Source organism: Muscardinus avellanarius (assembly GCF_963383645.1).
Source record: "Muscardinus avellanarius genome assembly, chromosome: 1".
In the NCBI taxonomy this organism is placed as follows: domain Eukaryota; kingdom Metazoa; phylum Chordata; class Mammalia; order Rodentia; family Gliridae; genus Muscardinus; species Muscardinus avellanarius.
The window spans coordinates 181,660,528-181,682,709 of record NC_137786.1 but is presented as its reverse complement, the minus strand read 5'-3'; the positions used below and the strand labels follow the sequence as shown (position 1 = coordinate 181,682,709).

Below are 22,182 nucleotides of genomic sequence, written 5' to 3'. Positions count from 1 at the left end.
ACCTGCCACAATTCCACCCTCAGAAGACTTAGGAATTCAAGATATCTCTGGAAGCATAACTTTGGCATGGTGAGAGAATGAAAGAAGATGAGTAATGATTGCTGTTGAGCTGAAGGCAGATGTCTAGATTCCCTTCCCAACTCTCTGCTGCTCCTCTCAACAGACAGAGGACTGGTATTTCCTGTCTGAAGAAGGTAAAACTGGGGGTCTTTCAGGTACAGTTGAAAGCCAGGGATACCACAAACCAAGTGGAATAATAATTGTGCATGTACATATTAAATGCCTAGTCTGCCAACCCTGCTTTTCAGTCTTCTTTTCCCACTGACTTCCCAAATGCCAGAACTGAAGCCTTTATTCTCTATGGGTGAACTGAAAGGGTTTTCTCTAGGAGTCCTATCCAACCCAAGAGGAAGGACCTGAGGATCCTAACAACTGGAGTGCCTTAAAAGCAGTCTAATCTGATTATCCAATAATGAAATTCCAAGCTGACACAGATTCATCTACTGCTCAGAACTTCCACTCTGCTCTTCCACTGTTAAACTATCTCGCTTTAAGTAGGGCTGATCTTTATAGCCAATAATGTTTCAAATTTGACAATGAGCCAGGCGTGGTGGCGTATGTTTGTAATCCCCGCGCTTGGGAGGCTGAGACAGGAGGATCGCACAGGTTCGAAGCCAGTCTCAGCTACTTAGTGAGGCTTTCAGCAACTTAGTGAGACTCTGTTTCCAAATAAAATACATAAAAAGGTCTGGGAGTATAGCCTGGAGGTAGAAAGCCCCTGGGTTCCACCCCCAGTACCACCAAGAAAACAAACAAAAAAACCCAAAAAAAAACCAAATTTGACAATGAGGGCATTCTGGTCATTAAGTATAGCAAAAGACCAGAAGTCAGATAACTTTGGACCTCGTTAAAACAATACCTTCAAAATATTGGGGAAAATTTCAATCTATAATTCTATATTTAGCCAAACTGCGAATCCAGTATAATGGTAGAATTAGACATATTCAGACATGCAAAGCTTTAAAAATGTACCTTTTGTGTATACTTTCTCAAGAAGTTTACAAAATCTGTTAGGGTCAGGACTATGTAAAGTAAGTGAGGGGCTTGTCTTGGGTACACAATTGAATGGGCACCCAGAGACTCAGTAATCAAGATAAAGAATATAATAGTTCCGGGAAGATGGCGACGGAGAAAAGCGGGGCTTACGAGCCCCGCTAATAACCAATCTCTATTACCACAAAATCAGTGCCTTTCATAGCCAGAAAACACCATCAGCAGAGAAACAAAAAATGTAATTACAAGGGACAGAGAAAAAGAGGGCTGGAAAAAACGAGACACCAGAAAGAAACCAGACCGCAGTGCTGCGGCCGGAACCGTGGCGCGGAACGGCACAGGGGCCATCTTCCCTTGTAGCACCAGGGCCCAGAGAGGAGGGGGACTCAGAACAGAGCTCAGAGCCACAGAGGAAATATGCCGGCCTCACCCCCAAGGACCAGGCAGCAGCGCCTTACTGCCGGCGGCAGCGGCAAGTTCACCAGACGGCTACAGACCAACACACTCAACAGCCCACCTGGCTTCAGAGAGGAGCAGCGGACAGCAAGCCGAGGTGAGCTGCTGTGGAACAGCTGGGCGGAATTCGGCAGATTTTTTGGCACAGGGAGCATCTAAAGCTCCCAGGGGCCGGGCTCAGCACACCCTGCAGGGACTCAGAGCGGAGCTCAAAACCAGAAAAGAAATATGCCAGCCTCACGGCTGAGGGTGTGGCAGTAGCACCATATTGCCACCGGTGGCAGCAGCAGCAAATTCACCGAGTCCACTATAGGTCCATTGGTGCACTCAACAACAGTGAGTCAAATTGCGGCCCCTAGAGGAGAAATCCCAGTACTTCACTCCCAGGGACTTGACCCAGTGGGGGAGTGGCAGTGGCAGAGATATCACACCATAGGAGAACGTCCAACCTGGCACCCCCCCATGGTCTAAAGCAGCCTCAATTGACTCCCTGGGTTTGAGACTCTGCGATACAACCCAGTAAAGGAGTAATGGGAACTGAGATACCACAGACTTGAGATCCAGAGCACCTTAAGTGAAGTCGTAGTGACCCAAGGGAAGAACCCAGAGAAGGCACAAACTTCCAAAATCATGGGAAAGAGGAATAACAATGGAGCAATGAATGCCCACAATCCCACAACATCAGAACCTGATAAAACAGAAATTCAGAGATTTCAACAAGATCAAATCAGGAAAATAACTGTAGAAATAATAGAGGTGTTTCGAAAAGAATTCAGAGAGAGCCAAAAAGAGATAAAGGATGCAATCAATGAAGTAAAGGCCTCAATTCAAAGTACAAATAACCGATTAGACCACATGGAGAATAGAATCTCACTGTTAGAAGATGATCACTCCAAAAATGAACACATAGTTTCTAATTTAGAAAAAAAAAATCTGACAGCAGGAATCTGACATTGAAGAAATATGGGCCCATTTTAAGAGAGCTAACCTAAGAATAATTGGAATAGAGGAGGGAAAAGAAGGTGAAACCAAAGGGATCAACAATCTCTTCAAGGAAGTAATAGCAGAAAATTTTCCAAACATAGAGCAAGAGGTTGATACACAGGTCCAGGAAACTTATAGAACTCCCTTTAGACAGGATCAGAGAAGAGGATCCCCACGCCACATAATTGTCAAAATGACCAATGTGGAAGCCAAGCAGAGAATCTTAAAGGCAACAAAAACAAAGGGCCAAGTGACATTCAGAGGCAAACCAATTAGAATCACTCCAGACTTCTGAAAAACCAAGTCATGAGAGCCAGAAAGGCTTGGAGTAACATATTCCAAACTCTGAAAGAAAACAACTTCCAGCCAAAAATTTCCTACCCAGCAAAACTTTCTATCAAATTAGATGGGGAAATAAGAAGCTTCCATGACAAACAGAAACTGAAGGAATTTATGTCTTCAAAACCAGCACTAGAGAAAATACTCAAAGAGATTAACTACAAAGAAGAAATAGGTAACACACACCAGAACCAGAGAAACAAGATTTTCCATCCAACAGACAATTAAGATTGGTTATCTGTGGAGATTCATTATTCATGTTAGTCTTTTACCTATCTCTAAATTGTATTGTTTGCCTTTATTGTTGCTAATTTTTAGGATTTCTAGTTGGAATATTAATATACCTTCAAATGTAGCATTTGGAAACATTTTATCTCATTCTATCAGTAACTTTTAACTCTGTTTACATTGTCTTTGGATATACAATATTGTTTATTTTTTAGGGAGTCTGTATACCTTTCTGTTGCCTGTGCCATTGAAATCATATCCAAGAAATCACTGCCAACTTTAATGTTGTGAGGTTTTATGACCCAGATTTTCTGCTAAAAGTTTATAGTCTTAAGATTTATATTTAGGTCTTTTATCTATTTTGAGTTAATATTTGTATATGGTGTTAGGTAAGGGTCAAATTTTATTCTTTTTCATGTAATTATTATTTTCAACAACATTTAGTTAAAAGATTATTATTTCCTCCTCCAAATGTTCATGGAAACCTTGTGAAAAATAACTTGACAATATATGGAAGAATTTATCTCTAGGTTTTTGTCTAACTCTAATGGTTTATATATCTGCCTTTAGAACAGTACTACACTGTTTCAATTATTGCAGCTTTATATGGTTTGAAATCAGAAAATATATATCTTCTAGCTTTGTTCTTTTTTGAGATCGTTTTGGGTATCTAGAGTCCATATTCCATATTAGGATAGATTTTTTTTCTGAAAAATAAATAAATAAATGTATGATAGTTTCACCTAAAAAAAAAGAAAAAAATATTCTCTGGTAAGTAAGAAAGCAAAAAGAAATATTGAAATGTTATCTTTAAGTCATTAAAAGCTTGGTATTAGACAAATGAAACTGTTATGTGAGATTATCATTGTTAATTTTGGATAAATTGCTATAATACTAGGTGTCAACCACTAAGCCAAGCATGGGAAGGAGGGATGGGAGGGAATGGGGTGGGGATTGGGTAGGAGCTAACTGGGTGATGTGTGCATGTATGTCTACAAAAGTTTTTTTTTTATCCCACTATGATGTATGAATACAGTGCACCAATAAAAAAAAAGTCAAGAAAAAAAAAAGAATATAATATATATAGCCAGATATGGAAGCACATACCTGTTATCCCAGTATTTGGGAGGCTGAGACAGGAGGATCATAGGTTTGAGACTAGCTTTAGCAACCTAGCAAGACGTCGTTTCAAAATAAAAATTGGAAAGGGCTGGGGTGGGGATTGTAGGTTAGAGGTAGAATGCCTTTGCATTCAATCCCCAGTAACACACACACACACACACACACACACACACACACACACACACACACGAATTTAATAAAAATTTATTTAGTGGTGCTAGGGATTGAACTCAGAGGCTTGAACATGCTGAGGATGCACTCTACCCCTGATCTGTTCCCCTAATTCTCATTAGTTTTGCGCACATGCCATCACATCTATCTGTAATTAGTTGTTTTAAAAAACCGAATTAATTAAAATTTTATAATGAATAAAATATCAAAGTGTTAAAGACTGTTTTTAACAGGCCTGGGATTAAAGCTAGAGGAGTGAGGCCAAGTTGTGCAAGTATGGGGTTGAATCCTATCCTTATTAAGCATTTGGATATTTTGCTGGTTAAGTAGGTCATCCTTACTTAAATTGGGAAGGAATTACACAGAGATATAAATGCAAAAAGATTAGTGCGTATTATGGGGAGATCATCTTGGAGCCTGGATATCACAACAGTAAGTTGTACAATATAATTAAATTAGGAGAAATGTGGGATACATTAGGAATGTGTGTGTCTGGTGAGGGTTAAACCTTCATCTTTCATGCTGGGTAGATGCTGCTGCCCGACAGAAAAGCCAAGTGGTGACATTGGGATGTTTTCAAATATATGGATATATGTACTAAAAATGGATGAAAGATTTGAAAGTGATTATATCTGGAGGTGTGGAAATAGGACAGAGCAAGGCTGGGGCAGGGACTGCTGTTTGTCTTTATGTTGTAGAACGTGTTGACTCTATGTGCATGTATGACTAATAAACTAAAAAAAGTAAATTGGTGCTTGACATTTTTAAAAAGAAGCTGAAATACTGATGGGGAAGGCAGAAGTTTATTGAACTCATGACCTGAATGTAGTGATTTAGTGTCATTTTTACTTTGAATTACGTAAAGGGGTTGGGGACTAGAATTATCTCACTACCAGGGCCTCTAGCAACCTTACTGAGCTCCTCCATTTCATGCAAACCTCACAACCACGTAGTGAGTCCTAAAACATCCACAGGTAAGAGAGATTGACAGACGAGGGAAACTGGAGCTCAGAAAGAAGGCAGCCAGTCAGAGCTAGTTTTCCAGAGTTGGTAAGTGGCATTGGAGTAGACTGAGCACCAGGTCCATCTGCCAGTGAGATCCATGTTCATACCAGGGCACTGGCTTCTGCATCCTACATTCTAGTTGCATATTGGTTTTCTCTGGCCAGATCCACACATTTGCCTTCTAGTTCTGCTTTGACCTGTAGCATTACTCCACGTCAGCTACACACCCATAGCTGCTTTCTGACATATGTGAGGGCCCCCTGCTTCTCTGACTGCAGTAACTAAAAATTCTATGCTTGAGGTTAGACTTACCCTGCCTCAGCCACCCTCTTGCTCTTCATCTTGCCATTTCTGGGCTGAATTGCAGTCCACACTGAAGGCAGCCTGAGGCTGGCTTTCAAATACCCTGAAGTGGTACCCCATCACTCCAGGGAGGGCCAGCATTTCTAAATTTGGAAGAATCAGGAGTTACCTCTGGTTTGAGGTAAGAAAGAAATTTTTTCCCCTTCCCATAGCTGAATTCCACCTAGAAGGCTCTGCCTCTCTCCGGGTGGGGCCTTGACACCCATCCCTTGTCTATACTCAGCGTTGTAAGCCTATTTCTTTTTTATTTTTTTGTGGTGCTGGAAATAAACCCAGGGGCATTCTGCCTTTGAGCTATACATTCAGCCCTATTTTATTTTTATTTGGAAACAGGCTCTAGTGAGGTTGATGAGAGTCTTACTACTTGCTGAGGCTGTCCTTGAATCTGTGATCTTCCTGTGTCAGATTCCCAAGTATTGGGATTACAGGTGTGCACCATAGCACCTGGCTAACTCTGTTTCTTGAAATGTAGTTGAGATCCTATATTCCAGTGAGGAATGTCTCAAGTTTCTGCCCCTCCCACGTTGCTCAAAGCTGATTTGTTTCACTCTGGGAAACTGGACAGCCTTATCACTCCAGCCAGCCTTATCATTTAAATGTACATTCCTTAAGAGCCCTTCATGTCTTATCTATTGTGACTTATATGCCTTCTTGGGGGTTCTGACGTCCACAACTGTTTGATTAAGACAAAGAGCTACTTCAATGGGGCCTAATTGGTTAACTCTTTCCTACCCTCAACATATAGTAACATGGCTGGGCTCGAATTCTGTTTCCCAAAGTCTGGACCCTCTCCAGAGGGAGATGCTAATCTTTGTGCATATTGTCAGTGATGAACCAAAATCTGGTTGACCAGGTGCCTCCTAGGCTTGGGAGGCAGCTAATGAGGCTCAGGAAGCAGGAAGCAGCCCAAGGACCACATTCAGAATGTGCAGCAGAGGTCTTTGTTTCCAGGAGGGCCCTACTTTCAGGTATTGCATATCAGCAACAAAGCTCTGACTCCAGACAAGACCTATTTTCTTCCTGACTCCTACTCTTTCCTCCCCTTCTACCTGCCCTCTTTAGAGATGACATGAAGGGACCATCTACCAACTGTCCCTTGTGCCTCACTATTCAGACCTGAGTAACCAGGGCATGAGGTCATCCAGGACTATGGCTACGGGAGGAACCAGCTTCTGACCTAAGATCCATCCTGGGTATGTTCACTGTGGCACCAGCCTTTCTTGGGTTTGTCCTTATGACACCTGGAGTTTCTGAGACTTAGCCCTGAACACTACTTCCCTGCAACATTCGAGGGGTCTGATTTTCTGAATGGCTACCCAATCCCTTTTGTGTTGGGGAGGATGTTCTCCCAGAGGTTTTCTGCAGGGATGAGGACACTAGAACTGGGTCCAAACCTACAGACCTCTAGGCTTAACATTTGTACTCTGTTTTGAGCCCCCGGAGGAATCCTGAGTAATTCTAAATTGCTCCCAACCAGTTTATTCCTTTTTATCTTTGAATGTTCCCTCTGGGAAATCCAGATCTTTGGGTGATCCTTAAATGATTCTTCTGGGAAATCCCTCTGGTGAATACTGACAAAGAAGAAGAGACTGGGCTTTGGGGTCAGGCAGGCCCTGGGTTCAAATCCTGACTTTACTTTGTAATATCATCTTAAAACAGGCCCTGAACCTCTTCTTGGGCCCAGATTTCCATCCCTCCCATTTATGGGTGGATATTTATGTTGAACAACTTTCTGTTACTATAATACAATACTTGAGGTGACCAACTTATAAAGAAGAAATGTTTATTTTGCCTTATAGTTTCAGAGGTTTCAGTCCATTAACAAATGACTCCATTTGTGCCGTGGAGAGACAGCACTTAAGTGTGGGGAATGTGTGGTATAGCAAAACTACTTTCCTCATGATGGCTGGGAAGAGAAAAAGAGAAGAGGAAGGGCTGGCATAACCAAATGTCTCCTTTAAGGCATGACTCCGATGACCCAAAGACCTCCTACTAGGCACTACCAATTAAAGTTTCAACCACCTCCCAATGTCATCATTGGAAACTAAGACTTTTAACACATGGGCCTTTTTATCTTCAAGGGGGAAGAGTACTAGGGATTAAATGCAAGGATATTTTACTTCTTTTTCAAAATTTTTATTGGTGTCTTGTAGTCTCTTAATTGAGTAAGAGATGGTAGAGGCACACGTGCACACATCAATTGTTTAGCCCTTCCCCAATTCCCACCCCATTCCCTCCTCCTTCTTCCTTCTCATCTCATGTTTGGCTTAGTGATTGACTTTGATATATTTGTGAATGTATATCATGTACATTAGGAAATTTCCTTCTTCTCCCCTCCCATCTCCTTCAGTTAGGTCGCCTTATTTGCCCATCTACGTTTTCTCCTTTTTTGTCTAGAGTTCCTCCTATGACCTTTTTTTCCTTCCTAGCTTCCGCATATTAGGGAGAACATCCAATTTTTCACTTTTTGTGTCTGACTAATCTCACTTAGCATAATGTTCTCCAGTTCCATCCATTTTCCTGCAAATGACATAATTTTGTTCTTCTTTATGACTGAGTAAAATTCCATTGTGTACATATCCCATAGTTTTGCAATCCATTCATCTGTTGATGGGCATCTTGGCTGGTTCTGTAGTTTGGCAATGGTGTGCAGCTCTGAACATAGATATGTATGCATTAGTTTGATAGTTTCCATTCTTTTGGGTAGACACCCACACCTCCAGCATTTTTCATATTTTATTTTGAAACAGGGTCTTCAATAAGTTGCTGAAGATCTTACTAAGTTGCTGAAGCTGGCCTTGAACCTGCGATCCTCCTATCTCAGCTTCTCAGGCTGAAGTCGGGCACACAAGGGCCTTTGAGGGACATTTAAAATTCAAACTATTGCACTGTCTATATGCAGAGGGCCTTGTTTCCTTGTGCTGTTGCTTCCTTCTGATCTTGAAGCAATGTCAAGTCTAAACTTTCTTATTCCTGGTACACTGATAAGCACTTTATGAGCACTGTTTTACTTGGTTTTCAAAAGAGCAGTGTTAGGTTAATGTCATTATTTCCATTTTATAGCTCTGACTGAAACTCACGAAGATAACTTACACTAAGGCACACATCTTTGGAAAGGCCTTCCAGGATGGAAAAGAAAGTAGCTCCGTGTGATGGAAAGAGAAATATTTTGGAGTCAGATGCCTGAGCTCAGTTCTGGGCTCGATTCTGGCTGCAGGACCTCAGACAACTCCCCTCAGCTTCCTCAGCTTCACTTTCCTCACCCAGACAGAGAAGAGGAATGCTCTGCAGAAGTGTTCTGAGAATGAAATGAATTAGTGTGTATATAAAGTGCCTGTCACATAGCAACAGGAAGCATTCGATTCCCCCACTGCATCCATCACACTGCCTCAGCCATTGTCCTACTGTATCATCCTGTTCCCAGCGCAATGGGGAAAAGCAGGCAGGAACACAAACAAGCAGGACGGAAGAGAGAAAGCCACAAGTACCTTACAAGCACACGCGGTTTTCTGGAATGAACAAGTGGGAGTTCATGGGGACAGTGGTATTAAATCTGGACCTGCCATGCTCAAGAAATGGAAACTAGCCGTGAGAAGCCTAGGGTTCCGTATCTGGTAAATGTATATGGCCTTGAGTGGGTTGATGGGGTGTTAGACTAAAGGGCCACAGCTTGTGAAGTGTTTTTCCCACTGTGCCCACGGCCTAGTTTTTGGGCCATGCCTGGACCACTGCGTGTAGGTTTAGACTCCAGGCTCAAAGAGGCTGGGCCCAGTCCATACCCACCTAGCTCCTACTGCGTCTGGTGGTCATCAGGAGCCCAGCCCCAGATGGAGGGAGGGGTTAACATTGGGGTAGCCTTCAGTGTCCTTTTACAAGGGATGGTCAGATGTGCTGGGGAGCCTAAAGGCAGGCTATTTCTGCCTCACGAAAAAGATGGCACGAGAGACTAAGGCCAAATAGCTCTCTTTGGTTCCTCAGACCAGCTGGGATTCTATTTTTAACCAGCACTGTCTGAGCTTGACAGCTTAGAACGCCTTCTCCCTCCTTTCCTTCCTTCCTACTGCCTCTTGCAGCCCAGATTCCTGTAGAAATAATGGATGGGAGTGGCCCCAGCACTGATAAACAGAAGACCCACTCTCCTTTCTCACTGTCCTTCTCTCCACCCAACCTTTTTCTTGGGTAATTAGCGGGGGATTTGGAAGGTATATTGGCTGTGGAGCTAACGAGGCTTAAATTTCAGGGTTCCTCATTTGCACAGGCACCCTCTGAGGCCCTCCCTGGTCAGGGTCCTAGCAGTTTGGTTTCTATTCATTTTGATTTCTTTAAAAAGGGCACCAAAATTACGTATGTTTTAGGTACCACAAAACTCAGATCTGCCCCTCAGGAGTGGCTTCTTCTCCATCCCCAGCTCAGTGTGTATATCAATATAGTTACTCCTAGCTTGATGTAATTTGTTGTGTGATCTTGGGCACCTTTTTCCCCTGAGGGTCTGCCTCCTGGAATTTCTCTCCTAGCCTATGCTCCTGACTGGCCTGCATGTGTCCATGACGAGATCATCTGGGCTTATTCTCCATTTGTTGTCATTGTGTATGTGGAGAGGTGATGTTGCTGGTCTCGGCCTCTCTCTGGGCCTAGGTCAGTTTTATAGTTGAACGGGAGGCTGGGCTCTCAGACTCCTATTCAGGTTCATCCTCCTGCTCCCTCAACCCCCTATTCCCAGCCCTCTTTGTTGTAGCCAATAAAGGATGCTTCCATTTGGCAGATCTTGGCCAGGTTCTAATACTGGAGGAGAGCAAGTACATAATAAAAGAGTCCCTACTCTTTAATTAACCTGTATTTACCTGTCATGGTCTGATCATTGGTGTCTCAAACCCCCTTGTATAAGCTGGTTCTTATGCAGTGCTTCCTCTTTTATCTTTTCAACAAAATCTTAAAAATTGTCCATGAATAAAGTGCTTTAACAGTGGTGCCATGAGGGAGAATGTGCTCAGGAAATATGATAGGTCTGACATAAATACTCCACCTCCCACATCCCACTTCCAGCTACTATGACCCTGGAGTATAAGTAGGTGCAGGGTGATACCCCAGAAAGAATATAGCTAGCCCCATCTAGTCTCAGACCATGGGCTCTTTGCAATGAGACCATACACAGGAGTGGACAGCCAGGGGAGGCACCTGACAGGGAGGACTTCACAAAATTCCACCCCTCCTCCCCTGCCTCCAAAAAAGACCAGAAAGGAAATTCAGGAGGAAGCCAAGTCATTTATTACGTTTTGAAGAGGTCTGGCAAGGGAGGAGGGGGCAGGGCCACTGTCTAACTGGAAAGGGATGAAGGGGCTTCTCAGTGCTAAACAGCCTATCAGTTGGGGAGATTGAGATCTGGCCTGTTGGTATTTCAGCGTTGGTCAGGGAAAGGTATTGCGAAGTCAAAGGGAACAGCATGGAACATCTGGAGACAGTTCTGTGCCAGGGTGCACAGTCCCTAGAAACTCAGAGCCAATGATGCACATGTGTGTGAGGGTCAGGCCAGCACCGGGAAGACTTCCTATTGCACAGGGACATGTCACTGCTAACGATGCTGTGTCTGCCTGTCCAAGGCCAATGCCATTTTTCTTCAGGACGGGGCTCTGTCCCATAACAGAGATGTCCTTCCTTTCCCTGTAAGCTCTGTTCCTGTTTCCTTTGAGTCAGGAAAGCTCCCTGTTTCTGTGTGTTGGGGCTAGTCAGTCCATGCTCTTGGTGTCAGTCTGTGTCAGCTGTGGTGTGGGTTTTGTGAGCGTCTGGATAGGTCTGTGCTTGTAGGGATCGTCTGTCCTGCTCCAGTCCCTACACCTCCCCACCTTCAGCCAGGCCCCAGGGTGCTGATGGTGGTGTAGCTCAGCCTGGATAGGGAAGCAATGGAGGGGGTCGGAGGGTCCTCGTCTGGAAGAGGCCTGGGGCGAGCTCGTGGAGGTCGTGGGCAGCAGCGGGCGCACGTGTCCAGGCAGGCCTGGCGGAAGCGCCGGTGCATGAAGCAGTAGACAAGGGGGTTGACGCAGGCTGAGGCGTAGCTCAGCAAGTGGATGAAAGAGATGGGGGCCCCCGAGAGTGCTCGGTGTGCACCTGGGCCATCGAAGGCACGCCACGTGTTGGCGCTATACACTGGCAACCAACACAGGAAAAAAAGCACAACTATCACCAGCAGCATGCGCACCACGCGCTTCTTAGCCAGTAGCTTGGCTTGGGCGGGCCGGGGGCCAGGTGCTGGCCCAGGAGTGGGCGCGGTCAGAGAGGTCAGCTCCAACCCAGGACGCGAGCGTGGAAGTTGCACGTAACAGCCATCGCTGTCCTCACCCGCCAGGCCGGACTCGGGCCTGCAACGCCCGTTCTGGTGGACAGGACCTGGGAAGAGGGGAGGAAGTCAGAGGGAAAGGCAGAGTCCTCCTAACCACCAACCCAGCCTCCAAACCCCCATTCACTCCAGGCCACGCCCCTGACTAAGCCTCGCCCCTCAGGGGTTCTGCTTGCTCACCTGCTGCCGCCCCGCCAGGCAATCCGCCTTGGTTTCGGACCCTACTCTGGTTTTCACCTTCATTGTCTTCGTCAAAGCGAAGCCCTAAGTAGAGCTCCCGGGAGATAAGCCCATACGCTACTGCCATAACCACACCTGGGACGAAGAACAGGAGCAGGAGCAGCAGTACCGACCTGGAGACAGAACACAGAGCAGTCATGCGGGTCTTTGGCCAGAGATCCGCACAGACGCGGCAAGGATTGGCGTTTCTAGGGCTGTGGCTAGGTAGCTAAGGTAGGAGTCAGATTCGGGCGAGGGCACCTTACCAGGTCTGGCGGACCCGAGCACTGGGCCAGCGATGCACGCACTGCAGCACACGAGGCCCAACTGGCTGCACAGCGGTGTACACAGGGTAGGGTACCATGAGCAGCCCAGATAGTAGCCATGTGGCCAAGATCACGCGAGCCGCGTGCGAGCGCGTCTGCCACACCCGGGCCTGCAGCGGTCGGCAGATGGCGCTGTACCGCTCCAGGGCGATGGCCACGAGGCTCAGCGTGGACACGCTCACCGACACCCCTGCAAAAGGGAAGGGGACCTCAGAAAGGAAATGTTCACCATCACCATTCAGTGTGATTTTTCACCACCCGCTGCTCCAAATCAGGAAAGACGTCTACTTTTTTTTTTTTTTTTTATGATACTGGGGTTCGACCTCCGGGCTACACTCCCAGACCTATTTTTTATATTTTTATTTGGAAACAGGGTCTCTTAAGCCAGCAAGGCTGGCTTCGAACCTGCCTGATCCTCCTGTCTCCGCTTCCGAAAAGTGGGGATTACAAGCGTGTGCCACCATGCCCGGCTAAGGCTTCTACTTTTGCCAAGGACTTTAGAAGGGGGGGGGTGTCTAAGGGCCCAGTGGTTGTCTGTCTCACCCATGAGGTAGGAAACTGCCTTGCAGATGACTGTGCCAAAGACGAAGGTGCCCATGAGGTTGGGCAGGAGTGTGAAGGGCATGCAAGCCACAGCTAGCAGGAGGTCGCTGACTGCCAGGGAGAGCAGGAAGGCATTGGTAACAGTTCTCAGGCGGCGGCTCAGTCCCAGGACCACGATGATGAGCACATTTCCTCCAACGCTCATCAGAAAGATCAGTGCATAAAGGGTGATTCTGATGGCCAGCTCCAGTTCTGGGCAGAGAAGGGAGAAATGGCAGAAAAGGTCCGGCTGGTGCTCAGCCAGACCCCCATTCCACTTACCTTCCACCTCACTACCCAGACAGATTCCTTCATCCCAGGAACCTCCCACTCCCCCACCAGGGCCTACTCAGTAAATGGTGCGCTTGAATCCCTTACCATCTTAAACCCTTAATTGTCCCAACTCTACCCTGCCTTGAGAAAGCCTGTATCTTCTCAAGATTTGTTCCCAATGCTTCCTTCTCTTTGCAGTCAAACTTCTGGAAAGGATTCTATTTGTGTCTTCCCAGGTGTTCCATCCTGAACAATCCAAGGCTCTGTCCTTGGTCACTATTTGGACACATCTTCCCAAGATCAGTAATCTCTAACTGCCAAATCTGAAGGTTCTCTCTTAGCCTATTCTGTCGGGCCTCCTTGTATGTTTGGCATACTGACTACCCACTCACTACTTTTTGAACCACATCCAATCATATCTGTATTCTCTAAAACAAACAGCACTCTCTTCTCAAGTCTTCACTGCTAGATACCATCTGCAACCCCCTAACATGTCATCAATATCCTCCTCCTGCCTCCCCTCCTCCCGCCTGCTCCCCGAACTGCACCCACTCAGGCCACGGGATGACTCAGTTTCTTGAATGCATCATGTATACTCATTATTCTCTCCCTGCTCAAATTGTTTTCTCAGCCTGGAATACTCTTTCACCAACCCCATACTTTTACCTCCATCACAAACTCATTTTCTGTATTTGGAAAATTCCTATCCATCCTCTGTCAAGTCTCAGATCAACTGCCTTTCCTGGCACCTCCTTTTGGTAGTAGTCTTTCCTTCCTCTGACCTATGCATATTCCTTATGCATCTATTAGTGTCCCTTTTACTTACTGTTGTGTATTTTGATGATTTAGGAACCTTTATTCTCATTCAGTAAACATTTACAGAGGATTCCCCTTGTGCCAGGCACTGGGGACACGGGATGAAAACGGCAAACTCTTTGCATGTGAGAACTCACAGTGGACAGGGGAACTTGGCTCCACGAGCAGATAATTGCTACACAGTGTGGTAAGGTGTGAGGTTGGCACACAATGTGACAGGTGCTGTGGGAGCTCACAGGAGGTACACCTTGTGCTGCTGGGTGGGTCAGAGGGGGTGGGATTCTGACATCATTTATTTGTGCTATTGCCTGTTGGGAGATGATTCATCTTTGGACCTCCATATCACAGCCCTGCAGACCTACACAAAATTGAATACCACTGGACTGAGTCCCTTGTATCCATGACCTCAGCATGAGGGAGAGAATACTGTAAAGGGAAAAAGGACAGGGGGCGGCACCTCTCAGGTTATACCATGGGAAAAGCCCAGAGGTGCAATCCTCACTTCTCTAGCCCCATAGTCTGGCTGGTTCTTGGCTTAGTCCCAAATTGATTGGTTTTTCTCACAATAATAACCAACTTATTTAGCAGTTGTTGTAGGTATTGAGCAAATGGTATTCGTAGGGAATTCCTAAAGCGAACTCAGCAGCAACCTTCCTTGGTCAGGACCACACAGCTAATAAGGAGCGGAATCAGAAGAGAGGCGGAGTCTCTGGGTCCCTGAGTCTTCATCTCCCGCGGCTCCCTCAGTGCTCTGACGTTCACTGTGCTGCCTCCTTCCCCCAATCCAATCTAATTGTCTCTATCACCCTCTCTCTTTATTCAATCACAGAATTTCTCATAATTATTATATTTACTTTTCTGTCTTTCCTCACTTCTTGGGGACGGGGACAAGGCCCATCTCATTCTCTGGTATATCCCTACCACTCGACCTGATGTCTGGCATGTAGGAACCAGTCTATATGTGATTGTTAAAGAATCTTTCAAGACAGAAATATGCCTGCTTCTCCTTCATCTCTCACTTTGGTGAGTGCATTTTCCTCTCTGTCTTTATCTCTTTGGGGACACATGTTGGATAGTCTTTGTGGGTTTCATGACAGGTTGTGATTTTGGACATCATTTCTTATTATATACAAACCACCTGTGTCTTTTTAGAACCTGGGTCTCAGCCGGTCGTGGTGGCGCACGCTTGTAATGCCAGCATTCAGGAGGCTGAGACCGGAGAATCATGGTTCGCGGACAGCCTCAGCTACTTAGTGAGGCCCTCCGCTACTTTGTGAGACCCTGTTTCAAAATAAAAAATACAAAATAGGGCAGGGTGTTTAGCTCAGAGGTCAAATGCCCCTGGGTTCCATCCCCAGACACCCCCCCAAAAAAAATATACAAATAGAACCTGGGTCCTTCTCTGTAAGGAAGGATTATAGAAGGCTTCCTTATGACACATTTATACTTCTATCTATGTAAGTATGTTTGTATAGGAGAAATAAAAAACCTTTGAAAGGGGGATCTCTACCAGAGAGGTCCTTGGATGGAGAAGAGCTGGTGGTCTTTCTTACTCTGTCTTCTCCAGGTCACTGGTCCTCCATCTCTTCCTCTTACCTACTTCCTTAATCTCACTAGTTACATTCTCTTTCTTTCTTTCTTTCTTTCTTTCCTTTCTTTCTTTCTTTTTTTTCTTTTTTGCAGTACTGGGGATGGAACCAGGGGCATTCTACCTCTGAGCTACACCCCCAACCCTAGTTTTTATTCTTTATTTTGAAATAGGGTCTCACTGAGTTGCAAAGGGCCTCACTAAGTAGCTGAGGCTGTCTGCGAACCACGATCTTCCTGTCTCAGCCTCCCAAATGCTGGGAATACAAGCGTGCGCCACCACGCCTGGCTTAGTTACATTATCTTTCTCACATTCTCCTCTGGATCTCTCTTCAACTAATTCTCGGTGGTTCAGTTACCACACTTCAAGTTGGCGTAGCATTCTCAAGTGTAAGAAATGCATTTGTCATTCATTAATCCAGCTGATGAGTTCCATTTACGTGCCTTGAGTGTGGCTAATTGCAGTATACTACAAAAGTGAGGCTAGGCTTCATCTATGTGAAGTTTCCAATCTGCTTGGGGTCTCCTGAAATCCAGAGGCCAAAGTCTCCATAGGAATAACCAGCAAGTGCGAGTGTGCAGCACTTTGCTGTTTCACTGGGCTTTCCTAGCTGTTATCTTACCCCCAGCCACTGCTATCTCTGTAAGTCTTTGCTGTTGTCGGGAAGACATGAGAAATTCTAATTAAAAGCAATCTTAGTGTTTGGTGAGAGAGAGGGAAGAATGAATGGGTGGAGATCAAGGGATTTTTTTTAGGGCAGTGAAACTATTTTGTATTATACTGTTATGGTAAATATATATGTATATATATGTGTGTGTATATGTGTGTATATATATGTCAGTATATTTATCAAAACTCATAGATCTGTATAATATAAAAGTGATCCCTAATGTAAACTATAGGTATCAATGTTGTCTTATCAATTGTAACAAAATTGCCACAATAATTGAAGACAATAATAAACTCACTTTCTCTCTTCCTTTCTCTCCCCAAACCCCCATAAGAGAAGAGAGCATGAATGGGAATCCTGTGCTTTCTGCTCATTTTCTGTGAACCCAAACTTCTCTATAAATAGTCTATTAAAAATCATATGCATATAAAATAAATCAGAATTAAGATGTGTGTGTGTGTGCGCGCGCGCACACGCGCGCGCGCATGGGGCACATACATCCATGTATATTTGTGTGGCAGAATATGAGTGGCCACAGGGGCTTCAGTGATCAGAAACCTGTGGGGTTGTCGGGGTAGAAGGATGGGAACTGGCAGTTGCTGGGGAGCAGCCACAATGCCTTCATAGTCTACCCTTAGGCACACGCTTCCTGAAAGAATAAAAAAGAGGGCTGAGGGTGCAGCTCAGATGTAGAACATCCCTGGGTTGCATCTCCAGTATGTGAGAGAGAGAGCGAGAGAGCGAGAGAGCAAGAGAGAGAGAGAGAGAGAGAGAGAGAGAGAGAGAGAGAGAGAGAGAGAGCGCGAGCAATCAGACTAGAGGGCTGGGGCAATTCAGGTTTTGTTCTGTTGCTTGAAAGATCTGCTTCTTTTTTTTTTTCTAAATCCAGATGATGGCAGAGAATTATGAGCACAAAAATCCAGACAATGTGACATAAAACAAAAAGCAGACTTTATAAAGAAAAGACTTCACAGAACCAAGAAGCTGCTGATGCTTCCAGTTTCACCTTTCACTGGGTGTGGGAGCTGGTCACCTCTGCCCGTTTACATCAGTGTACTAGCAGTGTCTCTGTCGTGAGCATGCATAGCATTCAAATGAGTGTGGGTAATATAGCTGGTGAATGGGAGACATCCCAGTGTCAGTGGGTGCTAACTAATGGAGCAGAAGTAACTAGCAAGGATGTGTAGGTAGTATCAGAATGAGCATTGGGTAATACTTTAGTTTTTGAGATAATGTGTGGGTGGGTGAAAGCAAGTCTTAAACAAGGATGGACAATATATGATTGTGCATGGATAATAATAAATGAAGGTGAGTGGCATTTGATAGGCAGATAACGTCTAAATTACCATGGGTAATGTACCATGGGTACAGTGAGCATGGTTAACACCTGTCTGTGGGTGACACCTGAGTGGACATGGGTTATAACCAACTCTGTAGGTTTATATAAGAATAAAGTGGTTAACATCCAAATTTCTATTGGTAACATTGGTAACATATGAAGCAGTGGGGTGACAGCTTAATGAACGTGGCTAACAGACACCTGGGTAGCATCCCCATGAGTTTGAGCGGCAGTGTCCAACTAAGTGAAATGATTGTACCTGTGCTCTGAATGGTCACATCTTCCTTTCTCAGGGACCCTTGCTCTATTGCCTGTCCTTTTTCATAAGAACCTTCAATCTTCTCTCTTAGCCCTTCCCCATCAAAAAAATCTTTAGTTTGGCATGGTGTTAGACACCTATATTCCAGCTACTTGAGATTCTGAGACGGGAAAATTGCCTGAGATGACAATTTAAAATCAGCTCGAGAAACATGGGAAGATCCTGTCTCAAAAAAAAAATTGTTTTAAGTCCTCTCATCGTTACTATCCTCCACCCCACCCCTTTCCTCAACCCCACACTGTTTTTAGTATGATGCTGTTTTTGTTTTTCTCTCTCTACTAACTTCTTCCAAGTTTTGTCTACACATCCTTGTGCACTTTTCCTAGCCCCCTTTTCAGGGACCCAATCTTCAGCCTACTGTGGTCAGGCCTCAAGACTCACAGGTCCTCCTAAGCACTGCTTTGTTACCGAATCTGTGTAGATGAAACATTTTGTAGGTAACCTCATTTCTCTTCCAGCTGTTTTGTTTTTATCTGACTCGAATCAGCAACATTGGACATCACTTATCTCATCCTACTAAAAATCTGTTTTCCTTGGCTTTTAGAAGTACATAGCTCCTGTCTCTGACAGTTTTGTCTGAGTCTCCATCATGGATTTTCATTCCTCTGCCTGGCTTTTAAAACTTGGTCTTTTTACAGATTCCCGTTCCAGGACCTCTTTTCTTCTCATTTTACACATTCTTTGTATGAGTCTATTGATTCTCATCATCTCCATTACCTCCTCTAGGCAATGGCTTTTCAAGTCTGTACATCCAGCTTGAACCTCTAAGATACACTCCAGACCCCTGGATTCAACAGCTTACTCCATCTGGACATACCACTTGCATTTAAACTTAGTTTACAATTCTTTCTTCCAAACCCATGTCTGCTCCTTTGCTATCTTTCTCACTGCATAGCATCAACATCCATTCAGTTGTCCAAACTCAAACCTGGACGTCATTCCTTGATCACTTCTATCCTTTCCACTCCTCAGTTGCCAAATTCTATTGCTGCCATTTCCAGAAGCAGCCCTCAAGTCCCTCCACTGCTCCTCATTCCCATTGCCAGTACCAATCAGCCCAAGCTAGCATCGTCTTTCACACCGCTCTGGGTAATATAATAGCTTTCTAAGTATCTCATGCATTCCAGCTCATCCTCCCATCCCACACATCCTCTACACTGCAGGACTAATCCTGAAAGGATAACTGCATCTTTCAGTAGTTCTCATTGACCTTAGGATAAAATCCATACTCCTTAGCCGGGCCTATAAGCTACAAGCGCTCTGTAAATTATCTCGGCTGGTCCCTATCCCTAGTGTTTATTATTTACCTTTAATGGTATATATTCTAGGCACTCACTCAGAAACTATGTCATGCTGAACATGCCATGAATTTAAAATTTTATGAAACTTAGGCAATTTAGCCCCCCCCTCTGTGTGTGTGTGTGTGTGTGTGTGTGTGTGTGTGTGTGTACATATCCTATCCCTCTGCTTGGAATTCTGTTCACCTCTTCTGCCCCTTCATTTGCCATCATTTTAAATTTCAATTTATATTCTGCCTCCTTTTCTGGAAACCAACTTTAATTCTCAGGGCTAAGCTAGGATTTGGGCGCCCCTCTTGTATCCTACCATCACTCCATCTCTTCTGCTTTGTGTGCCATTCCTGGCTTACTTTCGTCTCTTCCCCACTAAATTCTGAGCCCCACCAAGTAGGAACTGTGTTGATTTTGCTCCACTCATACCCCTGCTGCCTAGCACAATCTCTGGCTCACTAAATATTTGCTGAATGAAAGTATCTAAGTGAAGGTGTGTAACAAGTGGGCCAAGAAAGCATCATCGATTATTTTGTGGGAATAAGAAATACTTGGATTACCATGTATTCCAACTGTAGAATAACTTTCTTCTGCTTAGCATTGCTCCTTCTTTTAGAACCCCACTCTTTCATTTTCTGCTTACTGAACTCTAACCTCAAGACCCAGCTCCCAGGGTCCATTCCCTGTGAGGTTGTCAGACCCCACCTCCTTTGCACCTCCACAGTTCAGACCCTCTGGTAGCATCCCTGGGCTGTCGTTTTTCCCTTGGCTTGCCTGCACTTGACTCTGGACTCGTGAGACTGCAGACTGGGTCTAGTCCATCTCGAGTCTCTTGCACCTAGCCCAGGGACCACAATAGCAGGTGTCCAGTACACACCAAAGGACAGGAAGAGTACAGAAAGGGAGGAAAATGTATCTTAAGATGTTCATCAAGGCAATGAGGATGATAGCTGCTGGGAGGGGGAAGGTCACTGTGAGGGCTCAAGGAAGCAGTCTGAAGAGGGGATGGAGTGAGGGTGCTGACACAAACAGATGGGCTACTGAAGTGGGCGGCCTGCTCTAGGCAGGTGAGAGCTGAGGAGAGGAGGGCTGGAGAGGGATCTCGGAAGGACTGGGAGACATTCTAAGAGAAAACACAGAGCCTTGAGAAGGCTGGCTTGGGAGGCACAGAGGTTTGAGGATGAGTGACAGGCAGTCATTGGAGCATCCCCCAGGATGCAGCCTCACTCAGATGGGAGGATCTGTTTGGGGAAGACTGGTGGTTGGTGGGTGGGAGACACAGAAATAACAACTCTAACTCCCCATCCAGGCCTTTCAGGGTGCTCCTTCCCTCTCATGGGCCCCTTTTTTGTTTTTCTTCTTCCTTCCTTTCCCCACCCCGGGCTCTGTGAATTGGATGTAAAAGAAAAAACAAATGATCTAGAAGGGCTGGCAAGGGGAGGTCCTCTCCTGGGGACTGTGCATTCTGTGCAGTGCTGTGCTGTGGGTGGTCAGGCGCTCTGGGTGTGACCAGGGGACCAGGATGCCCGGGGTTCTGACCAGGTGCTGTGAGTTGTGATGGAATTGTAAGAGCCATGGGGAGGGATGTGAGAAGCGGCTGGGCGGGTACTAGGCAGGGACGCTGCGGGCATTTGACCAGGCAGCGTGGAGGTTTGGGGGCTCCACTGGTGTTGTGGGGTGCAGCGGGAAGGAGCTTGTGGCGGGGGCTTAGGGAGGCACCCACCTCTTGTCCCGGCTCCGCGGATGCGAGGGGGCTCGCAGCTGACGTTGCCCGCACTGCTGCTGTTGAGGAGGGGGCCACCCGGGCGGCACAGGGAAGCCCCCGGCCCGGGTCCGGGTCCCGACACGCTGCGGTTTAGCTTTAGCAGCTCCATGGCCCCTGATGAGCCCGCCGCCTCACTCCGCGCGGCCCGGCGGGCTCCCGCCAAGGCTCCACCTGCTCGCGCCGCGACTCCGGCTCCGGCTCCCGCCCACCCCGCCCCGCCCCGCCCGGCCCCCGCCCCACCCCTGGCCCCGGCCCCTTCACTCCTGCGCGCGCCCCGCCTGGCTCCAGTCCCTCCCCGGCTGCGGTCTGCCTCTCCCACCAGGTGACTCTCCGCCCCCCTCCCCCGCTCGGGAGTTACGCGCGTCCTCCGTCCTCCGCGTCCTCCTCCAGGGTGACTGTCCTCCAGGCGCGCCCCCTCCCTGCATCTCTCCAGTCTTAGAGCTGTCTTTCCTGCCCACCTCCCTTTGCCAACGCCCCCGACTCTGGTGTGTGTGTGTGTGTGTGTGTGTGTGTGTGTGTGTGTGTACACGGGCGCGCGTGTGTTGGCAGGATAGAGGGAGACTGCATGAGAGAGGAGTGCGGCAGAGGGCAGCTGCTGCGGGGCCCAGCATCTCTCTCCGGTGGATCAGGGGGTGCGGAGGTGGCGTCCGGGGGTGACCCGCTGCCCCTCAGGTGCCTCGCTTGGCCTGATGCCCGAGTTTCCGTACTGTGCCGCAGTGGCCGCAGTGACTGTGACCTAGCCCTACCGTAGTTCCTTGCAGCCCCTTCTGCCGGCGAGAGCAGCCTCTACATCGGCTCCCAGGCACCCACCTCCAATCTGAGGCCACACCCGGGGGTCTCAAGGAATTCTCAGAACCCGGGCGGGGGTCGGGGACAGCAGCATTTGTTCATAGAGGAGCCTTTTCTAGGGAGGGGGCTTCCGGAAGGAAGAGTGAGACTTGGGT

General features: G+C 46.5%; 1 protein-coding gene across 3 annotated transcripts; it reads right to left on the bottom strand.

Annotated features, from left to right (window-relative positions):
- Nucleotides 1-11,563: 11,563 nt before the first annotated feature.
- On the bottom strand, nt 11,564-21,347 carry CCKBR (cholecystokinin B receptor; the record flags this gene model as incomplete). 3 transcript variants are annotated; one of them, XM_080701928.1, is made up of 5 exons in its annotated part: nt 11,564-12,102; nt 12,233-12,405; nt 12,538-12,787; nt 13,141-13,392; nt 21,197-21,347. In XM_080701928.1, the coding sequence occupies 5 exons, from the start codon at nt 21,345-21,347 to the stop codon at nt 11,564-11,566; spliced, it is 1,365 nt and encodes a 454-aa protein (XP_080558054.1). The 3 variants fall into 3 exon arrangements, with proteins under 3 accessions (XP_080558054.1, XP_080558055.1, XP_080558056.1); XM_080701929.1 differs by having other exon boundaries at nt 12,248-12,405; XM_080701930.1 differs by lacking the exon at nt 13,141-13,392 and having other exon boundaries at nt 12,248-12,405.
- Between the last annotated feature and the right edge of the window lie 835 nt (nt 21,348-22,182).